This window comes from Coenobita brevimanus, chromosome 108, assembly GCF_032717465.1.
Source record: "Coenobita brevimanus isolate Jiangsu-jjx chromosome 108, ASM3271746v2, whole genome shotgun sequence".
In the NCBI taxonomy this organism is placed as follows: Eukaryota; Metazoa; Arthropoda; class Malacostraca; order Decapoda; family Coenobitidae; genus Coenobita; species Coenobita brevimanus.
Window position 1 is genome coordinate 10437827 of NC_137061.1, and position 25559 is coordinate 10463385.

General features: G+C 42.5%; 1 protein-coding gene across 2 annotated transcripts in view; it reads left to right on the top strand.

Annotated features, from left to right (window-relative positions):
- The window catches only part of CSN4 (COP9 signalosome subunit 4), a 137708-nt gene that overhangs the window by 110891 nt on the left and 1258 nt on the right, over positions 1 to 25559 (top strand). For both annotated transcript variants that reach the window (XM_080285750.1, XM_080285749.1), the window contains 3 exons: positions 7158 to 7347; positions 11341 to 11511; positions 25095 to 25270. In XM_080285750.1, the coding sequence (XP_080141876.1) occupies positions 7158 to 7347; positions 11341 to 11511; positions 25095 to 25270 (537 nt within the window). The remainder of the gene's footprint in view (positions 1 to 7157; positions 7348 to 11340; positions 11512 to 25094; positions 25271 to 25559) is intronic.

Below are 25559 nucleotides of genomic sequence, written 5' to 3' on the forward strand. Positions count from 1 at the left end.
TCCTGCAGCACTGTGGCATGAACCTAAACTGATGAAAATAAAATAGCAAAATACGTCATCAGATTTAACCCTTAAACCCCGGGCATATTTTCGCCCACCTTCATGCTAACCCGGGCATAATCGCCAAAATTTTCCTACTTTTAAGGAATTCACCAAAAAAAAAAAACTACTTAACCTAGAATAAAAAACTAGGTGTCAAATGAAAGTACTAACCTCTGGCTTTTTATAAGCGGTCAAAGTTGAGGGGCCAGGTTCGTCAGTCGAAAGTGGCGCGGTGGGAGTGGCAGGCTGGGAGAGCGACAGCACGATATGTTCACTTATCTATGGTCAAAGGGTGACTGACTGTGGCAAGCATGGCTGCGTGGGTGGTGGTATGTGGAAACAGTGAGGGTGGCAACATCGTGTGACAACGTGATACCGCCACTCCAATGCCCGGGTATTTTGAAATTTGTTTGGACGACATATGTTGTCACCCGGGGTGAGGGACTTTTTATGTAATGGCGACATATGTTGTCATCCTGGGTTAAGGGGTTAAGGAGTTACAAGTTTTGACAATGCCCTTCTTAACCCTGGCATTATAATATGTCCTATATTATTCATTCTTGCTGCCACTGACTGCAATACTGTGCTAGAGGATATAACATGCTAAATGCTAAAATTAAACTGGTAAGGAGGAGGGGTTATAAAGTCTGCTCAACCCTTTGAACTTGACAAATCCAATTTTATGCAGATTAGGAGAGACTTTCTGGACTGAAAGTTTCATATGCTGTACAGTAAAACCCATTTAAGATAAACTACCTGGGTGGAGGGAGGGGTATTCATCATACCAGGCTATCCACAGTATAGCAAACTTATAACATGGTACCTGAACTTAACAGTTTACTTGCATACCAGTGAACCTATCACTGTTTAAATAGCTTACATACTGTTGTATTCAATCAGAAAAAAAGGGGGGGGGGGCATCTAAATAACCAATGCTGTCTTGGGTCCATCTACGGGCTTGGTTTACTCACTGTAAATATTTGTCTCATTTTACCTGTGTCTTAATGGGGCTTTATATATACTGTACAATGAGGAAACATCACTATTTAAAAAAATAATAATAAAATTTGGTTGCCATTACTACAAATTAAACCGTGGACTGTGATGCAATTACCTTTTTTTTATCCCACCCCGTGGTGCACAAAAAACGAAGAAAAAAAGTTTTTTTCTTTAGTTTTTGTTTATTATAAACTTGAAGATAAAGATCTAGGGCATCATCTGGTGAAAAAAAATAATCTCTCTCTCTCCATCTTTGCGTAGGGCCATGCGTGGGTTTACATAGAGGAGTAGTGAAAAAATGAAAACACAAAAACAAGAAATTTTTGTTTTTGTTTTTATCATAAACTTGAAGATAAACATCAAGGGCATCATCTGGTGAAACGAAAAAATCTCTCTTTCTCTCCGTCTGTGCATTGCGCAATGCTTAAGTCTGCGTAGGGGTGCAGTAGTTAGCAGTGACGCATGGCCAGCACAGCCTGAGCTGTGGCTTGCAACACGAAGCTACCCAGCCTGAGCTGTGGCTCGCAATCCATGGGTTAAACATCTCTGTGGTAAGAAAGGCATATATCAAACCTACAGACTAAATTTTAAAGCTGTGTTCTCCAAAACTTTCCTCATGAAAGTAAAATTAATTATGGTCATTGGTGTACAGGCATACCCCAGTTTAATGAAGCAGTTGGTTAAGTAAAAGCCCATCGCTGGGGGAGGTATCGTATCTCAGGGTGGATTTAACATATAAAATATAGGGATGCGTTTTTGAGCCATGGGCTGCCCCCCCAACCAAGTCCTAAACCCATCCAAATGAGTCCAAAACCAAGTTTCCTGCTAACCTAAACCCCTAGATAGCTTTAAAACAAGCTAGACTATCCTAAAAGCAGTTTTTAACTCACCTAAACCCAAAAATAAAATCTGAAAATCATCAAATATAAGTCTGGAAAAAAACTATCCCCCAAAATGACAATGTTCATCTCACCTATGACTAACACACTGTGATCTACGTCTAAAAACAATCTATAAATCAACCTAAACACAAAATTTAAGTCTAAAATATCATCAAAATTAGTAAAAAAAAAAACTAAAACCCATCTTTAAACCGGAGTTTGGCCATTGTTAGGAGGGGTAGGGTGGTATTTCCACCTCCATCACTAATCTGGGGATCTGGGATATCACATATAGTGGTACCATACTTCAGGGTCTGCCTGTATTTGACAAACCCCTGCCGATATTACGCCATGAATGGGGTAATATCAGTATGCTGTTTTTCTTTATTCATAAAATTGGATACATCAGCACATTAAAGTGGCTGATATGCCAAATCTTTACATATATTCTAGTAAGACACATATATGCAATTGCAATAAACTCAATTATCCGTTGTACTTCAGCCAAGTGGTAGGTGTGGGGGCACTCATCATCCACTCACTCAATGCGGTGCTGCTCTCTTGTGACTGCTCTTTCCTTTGTTCCTTCCTCTTCGTTTTTCTTTCCTTCTTTCTTTCCTCTTCCTTCTGTTTACGGGTGACTCTACATGGAGTGACAAGCCAAACGGTTTCCTGTACACCTGGAAACCATTTGCTACGCTGGGTGGTAACCATATAACCAGATTATGGCGCCTGGCAGTTTAGTGGGTAATTAAGGTGATCAATCGAACTGAGCCTGTGGAGGTTTATATCCAAGGGATGGTTGGGGTTTATTGCTTACGTAATGCCACTCAGTGATGAGTGAGGCTGGCCACGCTCATCTTAAAAATCAGGACCAGTTTTCCTAGCCTCAGGCTCCTACATTCCTCATGGGGCAAAGTAGGATTAGATGATGATGATGAATTCAGCCAAGTCCTACACCGAATGAAATGAAACACCAGATATTGCATACAGTATTCGGTTCAACAATAGGCTTTGAGCCGAATATTGTGATTTTATTGATCTTGACTCTCTATCCTAAAAACTTTACAATTAGTAAAAGATGACAACTAGCATATAAAAACAATACAGTAGAGATACAGTACAGTAATACAGTACATAGTGTAGGACTGTATGAACCCACAAAGTGTTGGCATCAAAGGAGGGTGGAAACGTACAACATGCAGTAAAGTACTGTACGGTACACACAATCCCATGTGGCCGTGGTGGTGTCTGGCTGGGGTAAATGACACAAATGTGAGGAAGTGGAGGGCTGGGTTGACAGAGGCCAGTACAAGGAGACTGAAGGCTGGGGCGATAGAGGACATGCGAGGAGGTTGAGGGCTGTGGCAACACAGTAGATGGTGTCACAGGACAGAAAAATATGTGATGGAGAACCACCTGAGGATCCTTCTCAGCTGAAGCTTTATCACATTCTTATGGCCCTGTCACAGGTAAATGGCCAAGGCACCGGTAAACATGAGCTGCCAATTAGGATGCTCGCAGTAGTCGAGAATGATGTCCACTGCATCATGAACCTACTGCAGCTTCAGGATTTCTGCAACATCGTCGTCATCGTCCTCCTCCTCTTCTTACTCCCCTTCATCTTCAGTGTCCCCTGTAGTCACGGACTCCACAATTTCCCTGTCGGACAGGGTCTGGTACCCGTGGTCTCCCTCGTCCACTTCAAGCCAACCGTGGATCACGTTCTCAATCACCTGTCCTGCTGCTTCCACACGCTGGACAAAGACCTGAGCTTAGAAGCCGGTAAAGTCAGCAGTGGTCTCTTCACCCTTGAGGAGCATGTTTTAACCATCCTCAAGCATAAGTGCAGAGAGTTCCCTCCAAACCAGCACCCAACTGTAAATGCAGACTTGTGGGAATACCACTTGAGGTTGGCCAAGGTCCTCTTCTCCCCTACTGTCCACACCCTGGGCTGCCTCCTCCTCATCCTCAAGCACAAGCACAACCATCATATCTTCCATAAGCCTTTTGCGGTACAACCTCTTCGTTGCCACGATATTTCCCTGGTCCATGAGTTGCAAGACTGAGGTCGAATTAGGGGGCAAGAACACGACCCTAATACAACCTCCATCTCTAACCAACTCCATCTCTGAAGGATGAGCAGAAGCACTGTCAAGGGGCAGCAGAGCTTTCACTTGGTCACAGGCAAGGCCAGGAAGCTCAGTTTGATAATGTACAATATCCTTCACAGCATGTTATAATCCCAATCTTTGAGGGTCTTGGCTGTAAACCAAGCCGTCAGTGAGTGGAAATAAATCACTGGGAGACAATCCATTAACCCCGAAGACAGTGTGCCTGTTTGGCATGCCCCACCACAACAGGTTTTAGATGATGGGAGCCTGTTGCATTTGCATGACACAAAGACGGGCTGTTTGCTCACTTTATGACCAGGTAACGACTTCTCCTTCTTGTCAGCCAAGGTATTAGTTGGGAATGACCTGAAGAACAGACCAGTTTCGTCAGGATTATAAACCTGATTGTGTTATAACCCTTCTTCATATAACCCTTCTTCATCAATCAGGTGTTTAAGCTTGGTGCAAAACTCATCAATTCCTACTGTGTCTGCATCCAACACTTCATCATAGGTCATCTTATTGGACACCCCACGTCAGAGTTTGAACCGAGTCAATCAACCTTCAGACGTCTTGAAATCCATGATCCCCAGCTGCTCAGTGAACTTGGTGGCTGCAGTCTTCAACTCGACAAGACATACAATCACACCATTGCCACGCTGTTATCGAAACCACTTCAGGCAGGCCTGGCCGGGTTCACCAAAGCGTGGCTTGGCCATCATCTTGTATTCACGCCATTGCGCAGACACACCATGTTGACCCTGGAAGAACATCTTGATGGAGTGCTTGTTCTTTGTAAGGCCTGCAGCATGGTTCAAGACATGTCATAATGCTCCACTGGCCTTGTGATGGTCCAGCCTTGCTCAACCTTCTATCCATGGGACACAATATCTCTCAGCAGATGGTGAAGGTTCCATGGAAACAACGACCAAGGCAAAACACACGGTCAGCAGGACCTGCAGCAGCCAGGGGACCACCACAAAAGCCACAAACTCAGCTATCTCGCACAACTAGCATTGAGTACAGTAACAAGTATTTGAGGCCACAGGTGAGGCATGTGGGAAGGAGAAACAGCACTGGGAGGTTTGCACTCGTAAACAGTACAGTATTTTCACATTCACAGTATTCAACCAAGACATAAGCACTGCCAGGCCATTAGCTTTGCAATACAGTAATGACAAACATACGAGGCCGGAACATCACAGAGTTAGTCACAGCACCGGGATATTGCAACCATGTGGTCAGAAGGTCAGAGCCCACAGGTACAGTATGTCTTCACTCTACAACATCCACGGGCACGAATGAAGGCATGGTGATATTCTCAGCACATCAGGTGAGTAGCCCCTGTGACAGATTCTGGTTGGCTGGTGCATAGCAGGCGTTTGCACTGGCTCATGAGCTTCAGTTTTCCCTGGCACCAGTTGGCTACCGCCTCTGAGCCAGTTGAGATGCCTCAACACCAGATTGCACTGGACTGCTGGTTACGTCCCTTTTGGGCGCTGGATGTTGCATAATTTCGCTGGATATTGCTTTAACAGAGCCAGGATAGCTGTGCCTGACATTGCATCGGGCTGGATACTGCAATGATGGACAACTGAGAGTTTACCTACGACATACCATATTATCTTTGTAGAAAATAATGCCCTATACTTGTTATACAGTATATATATATATATATATATATATATATATATATATATATACAGTAGAAGTCCGAATTTTCGGCATCTATGGGACCAGACAAGTGCCGAAATATCAAAATTGCCGAATTATCGAAAACCCTACCCACTCAGTACCTTATATGTTTTGGTGAACACTATCATCATTACTCACATCATTACAAATGTGTTTGGAGAGAGTACTGTATACTGTTTGATACTGTATAATACTGTAATGAATACAGTGCTATACATGAATATGAAAAATAAAGAAATTAGTGAACATACTGTATATAAATGTAATGGTACAGTAGGCCTACAAGTTCACATGCACTTACCTAAACTTATAGTAGGTTCCTTATTTACATATGTACAATAGAAGGGGTTGATTGGAGTCTGCTACTGCTGGAAGAAGTCCCCAGCAGTAGAGGGTCCTGCAACAGGCTCTAAGGACTCTTCTCCCTGTTGCTGCGGCAGTAGAGCTTGAGGTTCAGAGACTGCTGTTGGTGATGGAGAGGAGGGAGCAGAGGAGCTTATGTTAAACTCATCCATAATCTGTTTCCTACTCATGCCAGCCTCTAATTTTTTCAACAGCTCAGTTTTCCGAGCAATAGTCAACATCTTATGTGTACGCTTCTTGCTAACACCAGTTAACTTTCCACACGTGGAGGCCATTTTCAAAGCACGCAGAAGATGTTTATACTGTTCACAACACACGGCTGGTCCACTCAGGTGTTACAAAGCTCCTGTCTGATGTTACGGTGCTTACAGCACACTCGAATAGTAATTTCAGAGGTATTTCGGTACGAAGTTCACAAAGCTCACAGAAGAATCAAGAGAAGTCGGCAGCAGCACAGCAACAACTCGGAAGAATGGCGAAACAGATTCTCTTTCCCATGCTAGACTCACTACATGTTTGTCCTCTCTTTATGCTATAGGAGAAAGAGCTAGCCTCTGAGCTTCATGGCAGTGGTAGACTCGTTCCATCACTTTCACTATCTCACTCACTAAGGCGGGTAAAGGCGGGTAGCTAGTTGGCGAGCCTCATGGAGAATTTCAAGGCTGACGAAAAAAATCGGAGAATCTGCCGAATGATCGGAGATTTTCATAAATGGGACTATTTCTCAAAACTGCCGAAATGTCAGATTTGCCGGGGATTTGGATGCCGAAATATTGGACTTTTACTGTATATATATACAGTAATAAACTATACTCTTTCACCTTAACATAGCCTAAATATTTGTTGTTTTGCTGCTTACTTCATGTAGATTGGTGGCAGAAGAAGGCAAGACTATGGCTCTTCATCCTTTCCATAACACTTTTTATGACTAGCATCATATTCTAGCTTTAATCAGTTGTTACAACTTTGGCCAGAAGATGGAGAGGGGGAAATTTGAAACTAAATTAGATTTTTAAAAAGTATCCTAAGTACACCCTTGTATCATGTGGTTAATTTTTTGCAGGCTGAATCCAAGAATGAGCAGCTACAGATCTACTACAAGGTGTGCTATGCCAGGGTGTTGGACTACCGCCGTAAGTTCATTGAGGCAGCCCAGCGATACAATGAGCTCTCCTACCGACCTATCATTCATGAGGATGAAAGGATGGAGGCACTGAAAAAGGCCCTCATCTGTACTGTGTTAGCATCAGCTGGTAGGTTGCATCACTTTCCTGTATCCCACCTACCCTCCCATATGCAAAATTCTGGTAACACAATTACGGTATCCTTTGTAAACATTGCTCGGGTACCTATACTGAATCTTCAGATCTGAAACGTGCTGTGGCATCGTCATTCATGACTGAGGTGATGTTATTAACAAGGATGCATTAGCCACTACACTTCTGTTGCTGGAGAGGGCTGCCTTCTATGTGATGGCATTGATTTAACCATGCAATCTGTGTGGTTACACAAATGACCCTCACCTCCATCAGTATTCCTTGAAAGAGGACGATGAACTGAAGGAGAAGTGCAGCTTCAGAGTGCAGTCTATCTGGTTCATGTTCAGTTGAACCTGGGGCCAAGCCATAACAGATTTTAAACTATGTCAGTCAGTGTTGTATAGTTGTAGATTATACATGTATATACAGTTAACTCACAGTTATCTGTTGTCGCAATATCCGACCCAATGCAATATCCGGTGTTGCTGGCTTGGCTCTATTAAAACAACATCTAGCAAAGTTATGCAGTATCTGGCACTGAAATGGGATGTAATCAGTGGTTCATTGCAATATCCGGCATTGAGGCGTCTCAACCAGCTCGTGAGCGGTAGCAAACCGATGTTGTACGGTAATCCCTCTAATATCCGATGTAATAGAGCCAAAGGCATGTCCGCATAGCGATCCTGTCCGGATATTGGGCCTCAGCCTCCTGGACTTGTACTTATGAACCCTAACTCAGAAAAACACCTATACAACTCCCTCTGGACATGCATTGCCCCTATTTAAGACCCAAATCACACTAATAAGGGACATAAAGGACTGAAATAAATGCAAAAGAACCATAAAATGAGGTTTTAAAAGTGAGTTTATACAATATTAAACACTCTGGGTACTTACAAGTCCCTGGCTCCTGGACTGGTTTGAACTGCCAGTTTGCAGTCCACAGTTAATCCTCTGCACTCAAAATTCTAATTTCTTAACACTGCACAACACTGTAAATTCCTGTGTTTTCTAGTGGTGAGGTACTGCAGTTTATTCACTGTTTATTCACAAAAAACAAGCACCTGTGGCTTGCACTGCTATGAGCATCTGCTCTCGATCGGAGTTAGGCTATGACTGTTGATGATGGCGGGGTAACAGAGGTGCCAGATCGCAACGGCCACATTACCAATCTCCTCAACTTTCATTACCAAATTTAACTTTTCATTACCAAATTCGTAAAGCTATTATTTATTCTTCACTAATTATATATACAAGTGGAAATACATGTAATCACTCTCCTTATAATTAACACTATGTTGATTAATTTCACGCTATGTAGGGTAGCAGATTAATCAGAGAGAGCAAACAATCCACCATCTCCATCCTGTGTATCCTCATACATGTGAAAAATCCATTTGGTAATGCATTATTCTGATTCATTACCAAACGAAGTTTTCATTACCAAATTGGCCCACACTTGGTAATGAAAAATACCAAATGGCAACCCTGACAGGGGAGGGGGGAGGGGGGAGGAAGGAAGGGGTGAAAGAACCATTGTGTAACAACTGTTCGGCGCCAGGCGGCAACTTCAAATTACAGGTGGAAAAAAAGTTAGATTTTTTCGAATTTTTTGCGGTTTTTGTCCTATTTTGGGAATATTGGATCCCAGGACGATTATGTCCAGTTAGTGGGGATGCTCGGATATTGGGCATTCGGATATATGAGGGATTACTTATATACTGTACTCTATTACTGTACTGTATTGAATTTTATGCTTAGTTTTATCTTTTACTCTTGGGAAAATATTCAGGATAGAGGGTTGAGATGGATAGTATGGTAACACAATACAGTACAAGTTCCATTATTTGGCATCTATGGGACTAGGATGATGCCGAGAAATTAGATTTGCCGAATAATCAAAAACCTACCCACTCAGTACCTTAAATATATTGGTGAACACTGTCATCGCCACTTATGGTATTACAACTGTGTTTGGAGAGAGTACTCTATACTGTACATTACTGCAATCAATACAGTACTATACCTGAATCTGAAATATATATATATATACTGTATATAAATTAGTGAACATATACAAGGGTAATGACACAGTAGGCCTACAAGTCAGATAACACTTCCTGGATGGCCGAAATGATACGGAATATTACCTACCAGCTCAGTACATCACTTGTATTGGTGAACTTATCACTACTTATATTATTACAAATATGTTTGGAGTGAGTGCTGTATACAGCACTTTTTCCAAACAAAATAAAATAGTCGGAAAATTGCATAAAATAACGTAAAGGGATCTGAATTGGTAAGGTCTTTCTGATGAAAGTTATAACTTACATTTAGCACTCACTCTTTGTTCGTTTTTTTTTTTTTTTTACATGTGAAAGGAGAGTACTGATGGAAACATTAATGTATTCCATGAACCCCTTAATAACCTCCGACATTGAACAACCCTTTACAGTACCGATGTCGAGTTAGTGAGCTATGGAAAAACTGTGAACAATTATGGGAATGGAATGAAGGTCACTGGTAAGTTTACACGACTCTAGGCTACGATTCCAAGCAGTCAGGGGGTCAGTTAATCTCAGATGTTTTCGCCCATTTGGTAAATGCACCATAACTTTATCAATTCTCCAGTCAATCATAGCGAATCATAGCATGGGTTTAGGAAACTAAATAACACATTTCTAGGTGCGCCAGACGATTATCTTCGCGTCATATAAGAAAAGGGAAGAAATTAAATCTCTCTCTGAGTACGTAAAGTTCTTCCATACTTCTGAAATCAATTTATTTTTCTTAAAGATGTGAAGATAATCGTCTGGCTCACTTAGCAATGTGTTATTTAGCTTCCTAAACCCATGCTATGATTCGCTATGAGTCATGGAAAGATTGATAAAGTTACGGTGTATTTACCAAATGGGCGAAAACATCTGAGATTAACCGACCACCTAACTGCTTGGAATCGTAGCGTAGTCATGTAAACATACCAGTGACCTTTGTTCCCTCCCCATAATTGTTCAATTTTCTTTATAGCTCACACTAACTTGACATCACTGACATCGGTACTGTAAAAGGTTGTTCAGTGCCGGAGGTTATTAAGGGGTTAATGGGATATATTACTGTTTGCATCAATGCTCTCTCACGTTAAGCACAAAAACAAACAAAAGAATGAGCACTAAATGTACGTTTAACTTTCATCAGAGAGACCTTAGCAATTCATATTCCTCCAGTTTATTTTTAAGTATTTTTCTGACTTTAGGTTAGGTTAGGTTTGGTTAAATTATTAGGTACAGTGAAACTCGGTTAGGTTAGGTTTAGTTAAACAGGACAGTCCCTTCCACCATTATGCTGAGGAATGAAAATACTAGAGCTGTCACAGCCGTACAGCTAAACACAATGGGGAAACTGATTTAACAAGCAACATTTATTTATGGGTAATGCATTACAGTGTCAGTGGTTCATGGGCTACTCAATTACCGGTGTCATTTTCAGGAAGGCATCAAGAATGAAAGAATTTCAAGAATTAGCGTGGGGGCTTGGAACGTAACCCTCGCTAATTTGGTGGGGGTGGTTACTGTACAGTAGTGTATGATACTGTGCAATATTGTAATCAATACAGTAATATACCTGAATCTGAATAAAAATATAGAAATTAGTGAACATACAGAAGTGTATTGATACATTAGGCCTACAAGCCACAGATAACACTTCCTAGACTGCCGTGATGATTCCGGACATCTGCCGAACAATCAATGATTTTCGTAAATGGGACTACTGTATTTCTCAAAACTGCCGAAATGTCGGATCTACCGAACAATCAGCTGCCGAATAAAAGGACTTTTACTGTATCCGGCTCAGTGCCAAATGTCGAGCTGATGGGGGGTACTAACCAATATCTGGCTTTTCACATTATACAGCATAGGGGTTGGCTGAATTACACTGAATAGTTGAGAGTTTACTGTATGTAAATTAACCTCTCCTACACCTCAGGTCAGCAGCGGTCAAGGATGCTGGGTACTCTGTTCAAGGATGAGCGTTGCCAGAAGCTGCCGTGTTACCACATCTTGGAGAAGATGCACCTCGACAGAATCATCCGGCACACAGAACTGACAGAGTTCCAGAATATGTTGCAGCCACACCAGCAGGCCACCACAGCTGATGGTAGGACTTGTAAATTGTTGCTCTTGTTACCTCCACCACCGAGGTTATAATTTTGGCTCAGTTTGACTGTTTTCTGTCTGTCAGTAACATGACTGCAAACCTGTTGGTTGGAATGCGCACTAGTTATAGAATAGTCTTTGAGGCCTATTGTTGGAACAGGTAATTAAATTTTGAGTGAAAAAGGTCAGAGGTGAAGGCCAGGATTGTAAACATGAAAGCACTAAATTGTGTGTATCTCACACATGAAAGAAGATAGCAGACTTGGAACCAAGGCCCATAATGTTCAGTATAGAAAGTCCATTCATTTACAGTAGAATTATTGCCTGAGTTGGTGGAGGTACACAGACTGTTCTTGTTGTTGTTTGTGGTTTTCTTTATGATCAGCTATGACTAAAGAGATCTGCAGCAGGGAGATAGTTGACAAACTCTGCTGGGGCAGACCACAGGATCAGGATGCTAGAAGTGTTGCATTGTTGTTCCAGTTATGTAAATGCTGACTAATGTGATGTAGGTGCAGATGTGTGTATATTGTTTGTAGTGTTACATTATGTAGTCTGTGTTGGATTTTTTTATTATTATTATTTTCTTTTATTAAACAGAGAAGGATTGGGGAAGGCTTTGCACATGTATGGTGCCATCAAGAGTTTTTATGATGGTTGTGAAGCATGTGTAAGGGTAAATGACTAAGTGAATGGTTCACGATCGGTGTGGGTGTGTGACAAGGTTGTGTCATGTCTCCATGATTGTTCAATATATACTGTATATGGATGGGGGTGATGAGAGAAGTAAAAACACAAGTAATGGAGAGAGGGATGGCGTTGGTAATGAATGATGATGAATGGAATATCTCAAATTTGTCGTATGCTGATGATGCAGTACTCATCATCGTCATCATCATCATCTGGACCTCCCTTCCCACCCTACGTCAGAGTGAGGAGTAGCAATGTCCAGACAGCCCAAATTTGCCCAAATCCAGTGGGCCACACTTCCATTCACTCATCATTCAAGCCCCCGGAACCCTGGCTGTATCGGATACGCCAAAAACATTCTCCATGTTCTGTAGCTTCACATAATCATATGTGATAGAGTCAGTTCAGATGCTGTCACGTTAAAAGGAGGTGCCAAGTCCCTGATCATGCTTTTCTCATCACAATATTCATCCAGCCAGCCCAATCTCTTGTCAGTTCCCTAGCCTCACTGACTTCCAAACCTCTCTTCCTCACACACTCATCGACCATATCTCTCCACCATCTCCTTGATCTACCTCGCCTCCTCCCTCCTGTACATTTGCTCAGATATACCATTTTCACCACTCTGTTGTTATCCATTCTCCACTTGACCATACCATCTCGGCACACTCTCTTAGATTCTGGTATCCATTGACTTCCTCACTATACATCTTTCACAAATCACATTATATCGTATCCTATCCCCTCTGTATTCCACATACATTCCTCAGCAGTCCCATCTCCACTGCTCTTACTCTTGACTTTTCATTTTCATGCCACACCATAGTCTCACATCCATATGTCAAAGCTGGCACTAACACTCTTTCATGTAAGCCTCGTCAGGTGCAACACACAAGCTGTTGTTTTTTTATCAAGGCCTTCATTGCACCAGCTACTTTCCTTCCTTGTGTCACACTACATTCCACTTCATTTGTGCATTTCCGCTCTTTTCCATCACTGTACCCATTTATTTGAACTCTCTCACCAATTCCAGTCTCTATCCATTCACTGTAACATCGCACTGGGAGTCATATTCTCTCTCAATAACCATCACTTTACTCTTTTCTACATTTACCCTCAAGGCATGACACTCACAGACCTCAGCAAAACTCTGCACTAGCTTACCAGATTCTTTTCCGGTATTTGCAAGTAGTACTGCATCATCAGCATACAACAAACCCCATCCATATATACATTGAACAACCATGGGGACATCACACAACCTTGTCGCATGCCCACACCGATTGTGAACCATCCACATAGGTGCCCATTAACCCTTATACATGCTTCAGTACCATCATAAAAACTCTTGATGGCATCTAGCAGCTGACCATCTACACCGCACATGTGCAGAACTTTCCACAATCCTTCTCTGTCCATTTTGTCGTATGCTTTTTCCAGATCTGTGAATGCCATAAACACCTTAAGGTCTTTCTCACAAGCCTTCTATCCTATCTATTTCACTGCAAATATTTGACCCACACATCCTCTGCCACTCCTAAAACCACCCTATTCGTCACTCACTAGGACTTCTGATATCTCTCTTACTTTATAACAATTCTTTCATATACTTTCCCAACTTCCCCTACCATCCATCCATCATCTAATCCTACGTTGCCCCATGAGGAGCGTATGAGCCCGGGGCTAGGAAAGTTGGTCCTGGCATTTAAGATGAGAGTGACCAGCCTCATTCATCCCTGAGTGGCATTACATGTGCAATAAACCCCAACCAGCCCTTGGATATAAACCTTCACCGGCTCAATCCGATTGGAGCACCTTTATTACCCACTCAACCACCAGGAGCCAAAATTTGGTTATATGGTTACCACCCAGTGTAGTAAATGGTTCCCTGGTGTACAGGAAACCATTTGGCTTGTCACTCAGTGTAGAGTCACCCACAGGCAGAAGGAAGAGGAAAGAATGAAGGAAAGAAAGACACAAGAGGGAGTGTAAAGTAACCCTCAGGCAGAAGAAAGAGGAAAGAATGAAGGAAAAAGGAGAGAAGAAGATGGATGGAAAGAAGAATGGAGGAGAGGAAAGTGCAGACCACACTCAGTAAACTTATGCCACGATACTTCTGGCACTCACTTTCGCTCACCTTTATTTTTGTACGGGGGTACAGTCACAGCCTTTTTCCACTCTGCTGGCACAGTTTCACTCATCCATGCCTTCTTACACATCCAGCAAGCACTTGATTCCACTCTCTCCATTACATTTAATCATCTCTGGATACACCTCATCAACCCCAGCAGCTTTCCCATTTTTCAGCCGCTTCACCTGTGTGAGTGTCACGTCTCCTGGCACTGCATTCCTCCTCTGCACACCCCCAAAATCAATAATGTTTATAGTGGCTCTGCTCTTTCTATTCCCATTGATCAGGGTTTCAAAATATTCCTTCCCTCTGGCCCGTACTTCATCCCCATGGGTTAATAATCTACCACTTAATCCTTTACACTTTCACATTTCTTTCCACTGTCACTTCTATATTTCTGCACCTCTTTCCAGAATAACTTCCTATTTTCAGAGTAGTGTGTATTCATTTTTCTTCCTAGTTCATCATTTGCCTCCTCCTATTTCCTCTTCACTAGTGATAAGAAACAGGGAAGTGAGCATGGAAGTGAAAAAGGTACTACGTGACAGTATTGTGATACCAGCTCTAACGTATGGAAGTGAAGCTTGGACCTTGTTGGAGTTACAGAAGTGAAGAGTGAGAGCAGTGAAAATGAGTTATTTGAGAGGAGCATGTGGAGTCATATGGAGAGAGAGACTGACAAATGAGGAAATGAAGGAGTGTTGTGGTATGGATGTGGAAGTGATAGGAAGCGTTAGGAGAAACACATTACGTTAGTTTGGCCACGAGGAGAGCATGGAGAGTGAGAGACTGATGAGGAGAGTGTATGTGAGTGAGGTGGAAAGGGTGAGAGGGAGGGGGAGGCCAAGGATGAGATAGGGATGGAGTGGAGAGGTGCATGAGAGGGGGGTGTGAGCTGGGAGCAGGGCAGTGAAATGGCGGGGGACAGGACAACATGGAGGGGATTTGTTTGTGGCCACCCCTTATGGGGTTAAGGCGTCTGGCAGTAGGTAGATAGAGATAGATAGTCTCTTTATATGCTTCTTTCAATATATTCAGTTCTTATTTCAATTGAATCCCTCTCTTGTAACCACTCTAGCCACTTCTTCTTTTCCCCCACTGCTGTCTTACTACTTGCTGTACTGCTTGCAAATATGAGACAAGAACTTGGTAGACTAGTGCAGAGTTTTGTTGATGTCTGTGAGCGTTGTGCCTTGAAAGTAAATGTAGAAAAGAGTAAAAGTGATGGTTATTGAGAGATAAGGTGACTCCCAGTGTGTTGTTACAGTGAATGGAGAGGGACTGGAATTAGAGGCTTCACCAAACCCTGTTTCGGAGGTCTGCCACCAGGTGGTCTAACATCGCCCAGCCTCCATTAAATATTTTTGAGGGGTTTTAAAGACCTGTGAAATTGTACCTAATACTAAGTTTATAATAATATTGCTGTTTATAGGAATCTTTTTTCCTATTCAATCAAGTGCATATATAACCTGTGAAGAAAGAATAACCAGGCTCTCAGAGAATCTTAGCTTGGGGACTAAAATAGTGTGCTGTGTATTGACATATACAGTAATCCTTTTACTATCCGACATAATAGAGCCAAAGGCATGTACGGAAATTTGGTCCCGTCCATAAAGTGGGCCCCTGGCTCCTGGACTGGTACTTAACCCTTTAACCACGGGCATTGTTTTGCCCCGACTGGCCTCTCCCGCAGGGGTTCCAGCCAAAATGTAAACAAACTTTAAACCTTTATAACTCTGCACAGAATAAATTTAGAGCGAAAAATAAGGTACCATTAGAAAGTACTAACCTTTGGCTTTGCAATGATGTAGGTTTCATGATTTCGTTGACTATCACTGGATGGGCAGTGCCATTAGAAGTGAGTGATCTAAAATCACTATTTTTCGCTCACACACCATTACCTTCGCTCACACACCATTACCAAATGCCAACCTCATTCTGATATTAATACCATAAACATATATGAACACTGGACATACGATAAACACCCACTCTGTGTTCACTTAGTCAGGTAAAAGGTACTGTAATTGCCCGCACTTCACTGCCACATCAGCGGTGTTGTAATCACTATTTTTCGCTCACACACCATTACCAAATGCCAACCTCATTCTGATAATAATACTATAAACATATATGAACACTGCACATACGATAAACACCCACTCTGTGTTCACTGAGGCAGGTTAAAGGCACTGTAATTGCCCGCACTTCACTGCCACATCAGTGGTGTTGTAATCACTATTTTTCGCACACACACCATTACCAAATGCCAACCTCATTCTGATAATAATACTATAAACATATATGAACACTGCACATACGATAAACACCCACTCTGTGTTCACTGAGGCAGGTAAAAGGCACTGTAATTGCCCGCACTTCACTGCCACATCGGCAGTGTTGTCACTCACACAGCTGGACAGATACTGATGCGTGTTTGGTCAGGGGTGGGGTGGGGGGCCCAGGGGGTGGGAGGTGGGGGCCTGGGGGGGAGGAGGGAGGTGGGGGCCCAGGGGGGGAGGAGGGAGGTGGGGGCCCAGGGGGGGAGGAGGGAGGTGGGGGTCGGCTGGAGTGAAAGAACTTAATAGCTAATCTCCCTTGAAACAATTGGCGCATGGAAAAAACGCGCGGTATTCAAAATATTGACAAACATTCGAGAATGACACCCGCGGTTTGGTCCAGTTTTTGCAATGTCATTCTGGGATGACACCCGCGGTTAAAGGGTTAAGGACCCTTACCGAGCCTAACTTTGAAAACCACCTAAATAACTCCCCATTGGACATGCATAGCATCTATTTAAACCTATTTAAGACCCTATTCACACTATTAATGGACATAAAGCATGAAATAAATGAAAAGGAACCAAAGAATGAGGAATTAGAAGTGACTACCTCAGCCAGGGTACTTACAGCACGTTTGTGGGCACCTTCTCTAAGGCTTTGGCAATGGTGAAAATGCTCTTGAAACATGTACATTAATCCAGTGTTGTGCTGCACTTAATTATTTGCACTGTGAGTTATAATTGTTTGACACTGCACATTGTTCTTAACTGCACCATGCCAGTTTCAGCTGCCAGTTTTCACTCCACGGTTAATCCTTTGCACTCTCAATTCTAATTTCTTAATACTGCACAACACTGTAAATTCCCTACCCCTGGGGGTAGGGGGGTTTTCAAGAATACTCCCCCAGTATCCCTGCTTGTCGTAAAAGGCGACTAAAAGGGTTGGCGGAGGGTTAGTGCCCCTCCCCGGAAAACAACTAACTAAAAAAACAAACAAGAAGCCTCGGACAAGGACTGACCAAACGTTGACGACCCAGGACCGGACAAAGGACTTGGTAATGAGTACATGGAATGTAAGAGGAGCGAATGATGAGGTGAAAGAGAGAGAGATTGTCCAGGTGCTTGAGGGTGCGAAAGTGGATGTATGTGGAATAACTGAAACAAAATGGAGAGGAGAAAGTGTGAGAGAATGGGAGTATGGATGGGGTATATGTGCAGGAGTAGATGAGAATGAGAGGGCAAAGGAAGGAGTGTGTATAGTTGTGAGTAAAAGATGGAAGAAGAGCATAAGACAGTATGGATCAGTTGGGTCAAGGATTGTGTGGGTAAAGTTGAAAGTTGGAATACAAATGTGGGCGATTGTGTGTGTGTATGCGCCAACACAAGATCGTGCTAGAAGAGTGAGAGAAGAGTTCTGGACAAATGTGGAAATGTGCATGGAAAAGTTTGGAAGGAATGAGAGAGTGTTTTTGATTAGTGATATGAATGGTAAAGTTGGTAATGTGAAGGTGGATGGAATAGTTGGTGAGTGGGGTGTGCCTGCCGAGATAGATGAGAATGGGAGTGCGTTAGTGGACATTTGTGCTGGGAGGGGGTTGGTGATAGCCAATACCCTCTTCAGGCATAAATGATCCACAGGTATACATGGCGAGTGATGAGAAGGGTGGGTGGTGAACTGAATGAAAGGAAGGCAATGATTGATTATGTGTGTGTGGATGAAAGGATGCGAAGATGTGTAAAGGATGCAAGAGTGTATAGAGGTTGGGGAGTGGACTTTCTGACCACTACTTGGTGGTGGCCAGAATTAGGATGCAAGTGAGATGGAGGGATAGAAGAAGGGAAAGACGAGAGGAAGGAGTAGTTGCAAGGAGAGTGGAAAGGTTACAAGAGGATGAGAAAATGGCAGAGTATAAGAGAGAAGTGGAGGAACGATTGGGCAAATATGAATGGGAGCAGATGGGAGACGTGAAGGTGTGTGTAAGATATTTACAGAAGAAATATGTGCAGCATGTGATGTGGTGTGTGGAAGGAAGAGAAGACGGAGGGGGGGTGCAAGGAACAGCGTGGTGGACTGAAGAGGTGAAACAGGCTGTGGCACAAAAGAAGAAAGCATACAATGAATGGGTGAGAAGTAGGGGCGTGGAAGAAGTTGAGAGGCGGAAGAGAGAGTTATATGTGGAAAGGAAGAGAGAGGTGAAAAGATTAGTAAGAGAGAGTAAGAAGAGACTGGATGAGGAATTTGGAAGGAATTTGAGTGTAAAGTGGAGGGACTGTAAGAAAATGTTCTGGAGAGAAGTGAAAAGAGTAAGACAGGGTGGAAGTGAAGTTAGCAGGGGAGTGAAAGATAAAAATGGTAGATTACTAGTGGGAGAAGGGAGAAAAGTGAGCAGATGGAGAGAACACTTTAAGGAATTGTTGAACGTAGAGGATGGAAGTAATGCGAATATAAGTGGCTGGGGAATGGCTGGGAGAAGGAGGGAGGTGAGAAGACAGGAAGAAATCAGTAGGATAGAAGTTGTGGAAGCAATAAAGAAAGTTAAATCGGGGAAAGCCCCAGGAATTGATGGAGTGTGTGGTGAAATGCTGAAGCATGGGGGAGAGATAGTAGTAGAATGGATGTGGAAGATGTGCAGATTGGCCTGGGAGGAAGGTAGAGTCCCGGAGGATTGGAAGTCAGGTATAATTATTCCCTTGTACAAAGGAAAAGGGGAAAAAGAAGTGTGTGGTAATCATAGGGGCATTTGTCTTCTTAGTATAATAGGAAAAGTGTATGGTAGGATACTTATAGACAGAGTTAGAGAAAGAACAGAGAAATTAGTTGGAGAAGAACAGGGAGGCTTTAGGAAGGGAAGAGGTTGTGTAGATCAGATATTCATTCTTAGATCTTTAGTGGAAAAGTTTCTAGAGAAGGGAAAGAAGTTGTATGCGGCTTTCATGGATTTGGAGAAAGCATATGACAGGGTGGATAGACAAGGATTGTGGAAAGTGTTAAGAATATATGGAGTAGATGGGAAGTTGTTGAATGCTGTGAAGAGTATGTACGATGGTGCTAAGGCTGCAGTGCGTGTGGATGGTGAACTAAGTGAATTTTTCTCTTTGAAAGTTGGTTTGAAACAGGGATGTGTCATGTCTCCATGGTTGTTCAATCTGTACATGGATGGGGTAATAAAAGAGGTACAAGGTAGGGTAGTAGATGTTGGAGTGGCCCTGGTGAGAGAGGATAGTGTTTGGAAACTCCCTGTACTGTTGTTTGCAGATGATACTGTGTTGTTGAGTGAAGACGAAGGGGAGCTGCAAGGCTTGGTGGATGAGTTTGACAGAGTGTAAGAAACGGAACCTAAAGGTGAATGTAGGGAAGAGTAAAGTGATGGTCTTTGAAAGACGTGAAGTTAATGAATGTACAGCGAGTTTAGATGGTGAGGAATTGGAAAATGTGAGTACGTTTAGGTATTTGGGTAGTGTGATGAGTAAGGATGGAGGTTTGGAGGGTGAAGTGCTTGAAAGAGTACAGCAGGGAAGAAAGGTTGCTGGTTCCTTGAAAGCAGTGATAAGAAACAGGGAAGTGAGCATGAAGTGAAAAGGTTACTGCATGACAGTATTGTGATACCAGCTCCTAACGTACGGAAGTGAAGCTTGGACATTGTTGGAAGGACACAAGTCAAGAGTGAGAGCAGTGGAAATGAGTTATTTAAGAGGAGCCTGTGGAGTCACGTGGAGAGACAGGCTGACGAATGAGGATATAAAGGAGCGTTGTGGTGTGGATGTGATAGGAAGCGTTATGAGGAACACACTGAGGTGGTTTGGCCATGTGGAGAGGATGGAGGGTGAAAGACTGACGAAGAGAGTGTATGTGAGTGAGGTGGAGGGGGAAAGAGGGAGGGGGAGGCCGAGGATGAGATGGAGGGATGGGGTGGAGAGGTATATGAGAGAGGGGGGTGTGAGTTGGGAGCAGGGCAGTGAAATGGCGGGGGACAGGGCGACTTGGAGGCGATTTGTTTGTGGCCACCCCAAACGGGATTGAGGCGTCTGGCAATAGATAGATAGATAGATTCACTGTTTATTCACAAAAAACGAGCATTGTGGCTTCCATTGCGATAAGCATCTACTCGCGATCGAAATTAGGCAGTAACTGTAGAACAGTGTTGGTGACGGCGAAACAGACTTGCCAGATCGCAACGGCCACATTACCAAACTGCACAATTTTCATTACCAAATTTAACTTTCATTACCAAATTTGTAATGCTAGCATTTATTCTTCATAAATTATATATGCAAGTGGAAATACATGTAATCACTCTCCTTATAATTAACAGCATGGTGATTATTTTCACGCTATGTAGGCTAGCAGATTAATCAGAGAGAGCAAACAATCCACCATCTCCATCCTGTGTATCCTCATGCATGTGAAAAATCTTTTTGGTTATACATTTTTCTGAATCATTACCAAACGAATTTTTCATTACCAAATTGGCCCACACTTGGTAATGAAAAATACCAAATGGCAACCCTGACAGGGGAGGGGGGAGAGGGGAAGAAGGAAGGGGTGAATGGGCCGTGGTGTAAACAGCTGTTCGGCGCCACGCGACAGTTTCAAATAATGGGTGGGAAAAAATTAGGATTTGGGGGGATTTTTTTCTTTTTTTGCCCATTTTTGGGTTCCGAAGGTCCAGGCCCACAATGTCCGGTAAGTGGGATGTCCGGAAAGTGGGCGTCTGGATAGTATGGGGATTACTGTATTTTAATAAATCGTGTGCAGTTAGTAAAAGGAGATTACCTTCCGGTGTGCTGATGTGTGTGTTTTAGCATGCTTTAAAGAAGTAAGCTGTTCCACTGAATATAATGTACTTAATGATTGCTTAGTTGGGGAATCAGCCATATTATTCCAAACAAACGTCAGTGTGATACGACAGTTTAACCATAGCAGGGTACGAGGACTTGAAGTGTAAACTTACTAAACTGTGCAATGGAGCCAGGGAAACATTTAAAAGAATTTTTTACGTTAGACTACTAAGATGATCAAGACATCCAACATGTCCTTATTGTTATGAAAAGTCATATATCAGGCAGGCCAGCATATCGAAAGGTGCTGCCAAATCTGCAGCTTTATATCTATATTCTTTTGTGAGTAGAAACGAAAGACAATTATTTTTATCACTGTTATCTTGCTTTATGGATGGTTCTAGTAAAATTGCCTAGATTTTATCTCTGTGTCATTCTTACACAGGTGAGTAAACTGATGAAAGCTGAGTTTACTAAATTATACTTATAATACATTAAATATAATCAAAAGGCTCCCATATTGTAATATCTCTGTAGCATATCATGCATTTCTTTGTAGCATATCATGCCATCTGAGTAATTTGATGAGTCAAATATATTTTGGGGTGTTTTACTCTGTGTCAGAATTAAAAGAAATTAAGCACTGGCTACTTATTCAATGCCTACCCCACATCAGAGCAGGGTGATGGAAGCGAACCTAGTGGCAGATTTCTGAAACAGGATTTGGTGAAGTGTCTTAATTGGTGAGAGAGTTCAAATACCTGAGGAAAATGTGCAAAAGAAGTGGAAAGTAGAGTGACACAAGGAAGGAGAGTACCTGGTGCAGTGAAGGCCTTGATAAGAAACAGAGGCTTGAGTGTTGCAGCTGTACGAGATTTACATGAAGGAGTGTTAGTGCCAGCTTTAACATATGATATGAGACTATGGTGTGGCATGAAAATGAAAAGTCAAGAGTGAGAGCAGTGGAGATGGGACTGCTAAGGAATGTATGCGGAGCACAGAGGGTGGATAGGATACGAAATAATGTGATTTGCGAAAGATGTGGAGTGAGGAAGTCTGTGGATACCAGAAATGAAGAGAGTATACTGAGATGGTATGGTCATGTGGAGAGGATGGATACCAATAGAGTGGTGAAAAAGGTATATCTGAGCGAATTTGAAGGAGGGAGGAGGCGAGGTTGGCCAAGGAGAAGGTGGAGAGATATGATGGATGAGTGTGTGAGGAAGAGAGGTTTGAAAGTCGGTGAGGCTAGGGGGACTGACAAGAGATCGAGCTGGCTGGATGAATATTGTGAGGAGAAGTGCATGATCAGAGATTTGGCACCCTTTTTTAAAATTAGTGTCCGGAATTACTATTGGATACCTTTATGTGAAGCCACAGTACGTGGTGAATGTTTTTGGCATATCAGATAGAGCCAGGATTCTGGGGGCTTGGATGATGAGTGAGTGGAAGTGTGGCCAGTTGGATTGGGCAAATTTGGGCTGTCTGGATAGTGCTACTCCACACCCTGCCCTAGGGTGGGAATGGAGGTCTGTTTTTTTTTTTTTTTTTTTTTTTTTTTTTAACCAGACATTTTCATACAGCTTAGGTTAGACATCCTGAACTGTTGGGGCAAAATGTTTGAACTATGGTACCCCAGCTGCCAATCCCTACACTGCATAGCCTAGTTCAGGGGTTCTCAACCTTTTTAATGTTATGTACCCCTTGAAGTCTTTCAGTATTGGTCACGTACCCCTTACCCACAATGCAGCATCAGGAAGGGGAAAAAGAAATGCATGGTTTATTGACTTAGTTTATTAAGTTTAAATTGTGTTATATGTGTGGAGCAGACAAACTTTTCAATTAATGTGAGTATGTCACTATGAAGTAGTGTTGATAGGAACTAGTTACTGTCATAGGGAAACACTATGTGACTGGCTGCTAGCATGCAATACATTTACTAAAACAGAACTATAGCAGACATTTTTCGATCATTGTGACAGTGAACTAGTGCTGCTTGCAGCTAGTTGCAACTTGTAACTAATAACAGTGATAGGTAAGTCACTGTGTGTGTGAATAGCATAAAAAAAAATAATAATAAAACAGAACTAAATCCAACACATTTTTCCAATAACTGTGACTGTGAGGTAGTGGTGCTATATACAGCTTATAACTAGTTACTCATGGGGAAATTACAGTGTGTGTGACTAGCGTCACTAGCATGAAAAAAAATTAACAAAGTAGAATTAAGAAGGCATTGTGTTCCACTGACTGCGAAATGATGCTGATTGTTAAGCCTCGCAACTAGTTATTAGTAACTAGTTACTTACTCATGGGGAAGTCAGTGTGTGTGACTGCATTAAAATACAAGTATATACTAATTCAGGGAGATGGTTGGGCCTGTTTCTTTGCTACCAACAAGTCAATCCTTGGCACAGTCTTTGAAAGAGCCACTCTTACATCGTCTTTGACTGCAAGGCGTGAACGTAACTTGTCTTTAATCAAGCACAGTGCTGAGAATCCCTGCTCACAGCGGTATGTAGAAGGAAACATCAGGAGGTTCCGTACACATTTCTTTGCTAAAGCAGGATAAGAACTTGCCACTGTTGACCAGAATCTTGTCAATGACAAACTATCAAAAGAATCTTTTGCAGTTGAGTCATTGACAAAGTCAACGAATTCTTCTTGTAATTCATCTGGAAGTGATCTAGGGTCCATCTTCAATGGATTTCGAATGAGTTGGCAATCTAAGTCTGTGATATCAGGAAAATAGTTATCCAACTCTTGACTGAGAGAAACCAAGTGCTTCTGGATGAGACCACTGACCTCATCCACATTATCTTTACACAGAGCTGACAAGCTGTCGCTCATATTCTCAAAAACGTCATACCGACCCGCTGTGACTTTTTCTTGCCAAAGTTTGAGTTTCATTTGAAAAGCTCGTAGCTTGTCGACAAAACCATGAAGCAGATCTCAACGTACCTGAGGGTGAGGGTAGTGAGGGAAGAGTGGTGAGTGGGTGACAGTGAGAGGCGAACAGTGCGTCTCACTTTGGAACCTGTTCAGTACGCGTGAGGAGAGACGTGATCGATAGAAAATGAGCAAGGGTGACTACTGTATTATGGGTTTGCAAGGTTGTGTGGCAAGTGTAGTCCAAGAGAGCGATGACATAACTCCAAGAGTTTCCTTGTTAATGTTGTCACTTAGTGTCCTGGTTCTAGTGGAGGACACATCTAGCTTAGCACATGTAGGCCACTTTCTACAAACAGGTTTGCAGTTATTCAAAACCGAAGTATTTTGAGAAACCTGTCACGTACCCCCAAAATTCCTCTCACGTACCCCTGGGGGTTCGCGTACCCCAGGTTGAGAACCCCTGGCCTAGTTGATGACATTGGACAGACTTTTTTATTTATTTTTATTTTATTTTATTTTTTATTTATTTTTTTAGTGATAACAGATAACATTGGAAAGAAACTGTACAGTTTAAGCACTGTAATGTTTTTTTTTTTGTTAATTTTTGTGTGAAAGTTAATGTCTGGAAAGTGGAGTCAGAATTGCAGAGTGTATATGATGTATGAATGAGAATGTGACCCATCAAAATTAGCATGGTGGTGCTAATTAGCTCTCCCTGTGTTAGATATTTTTTCTTGTGTCCTGGACCATACCTTGCTCCATCCAAAGGTGGGAAAAAAGATGATGATGGTGAATTAACTTTTCTTTGCAGGCTCAACTATCCTGGACCGAGCAGTGACTGAACACAACCTGCTGGCAGCAAGTAAACTGTACAACAACATTACTTTCTCTGAGCTGGGTGCCCTCCTTCAAATTTCACCTGCCAAAGCTGAGAAGATTGCTAGTCAGATGATTACCGAGGGACGAATGAATGGGTACATTGATCAGGTATGTCAGTTGTGGATCTCAGATTTGTATACAGTTTTGCAGAGGGAAGAGGACAAATGCTAATTAAAATGCCCAGTAACAAGCATGTCGAGATGGTTGAGTATGGTCCCACTGAGTGACAGAAATGAGACTAGTTTGCCATGAGAGGGGACAGCATAAGAAAAAGCTGATGCAGACTAGCACGTTGAGTTGACCTGGATCTGTTGAGGAGAGAGAGGAGGGTGACTGGTTAAGGAGGCTCACAGTTGTGAATGTGGAAAGTGGAATGCCCAGAGGCAGACCAAGGAAG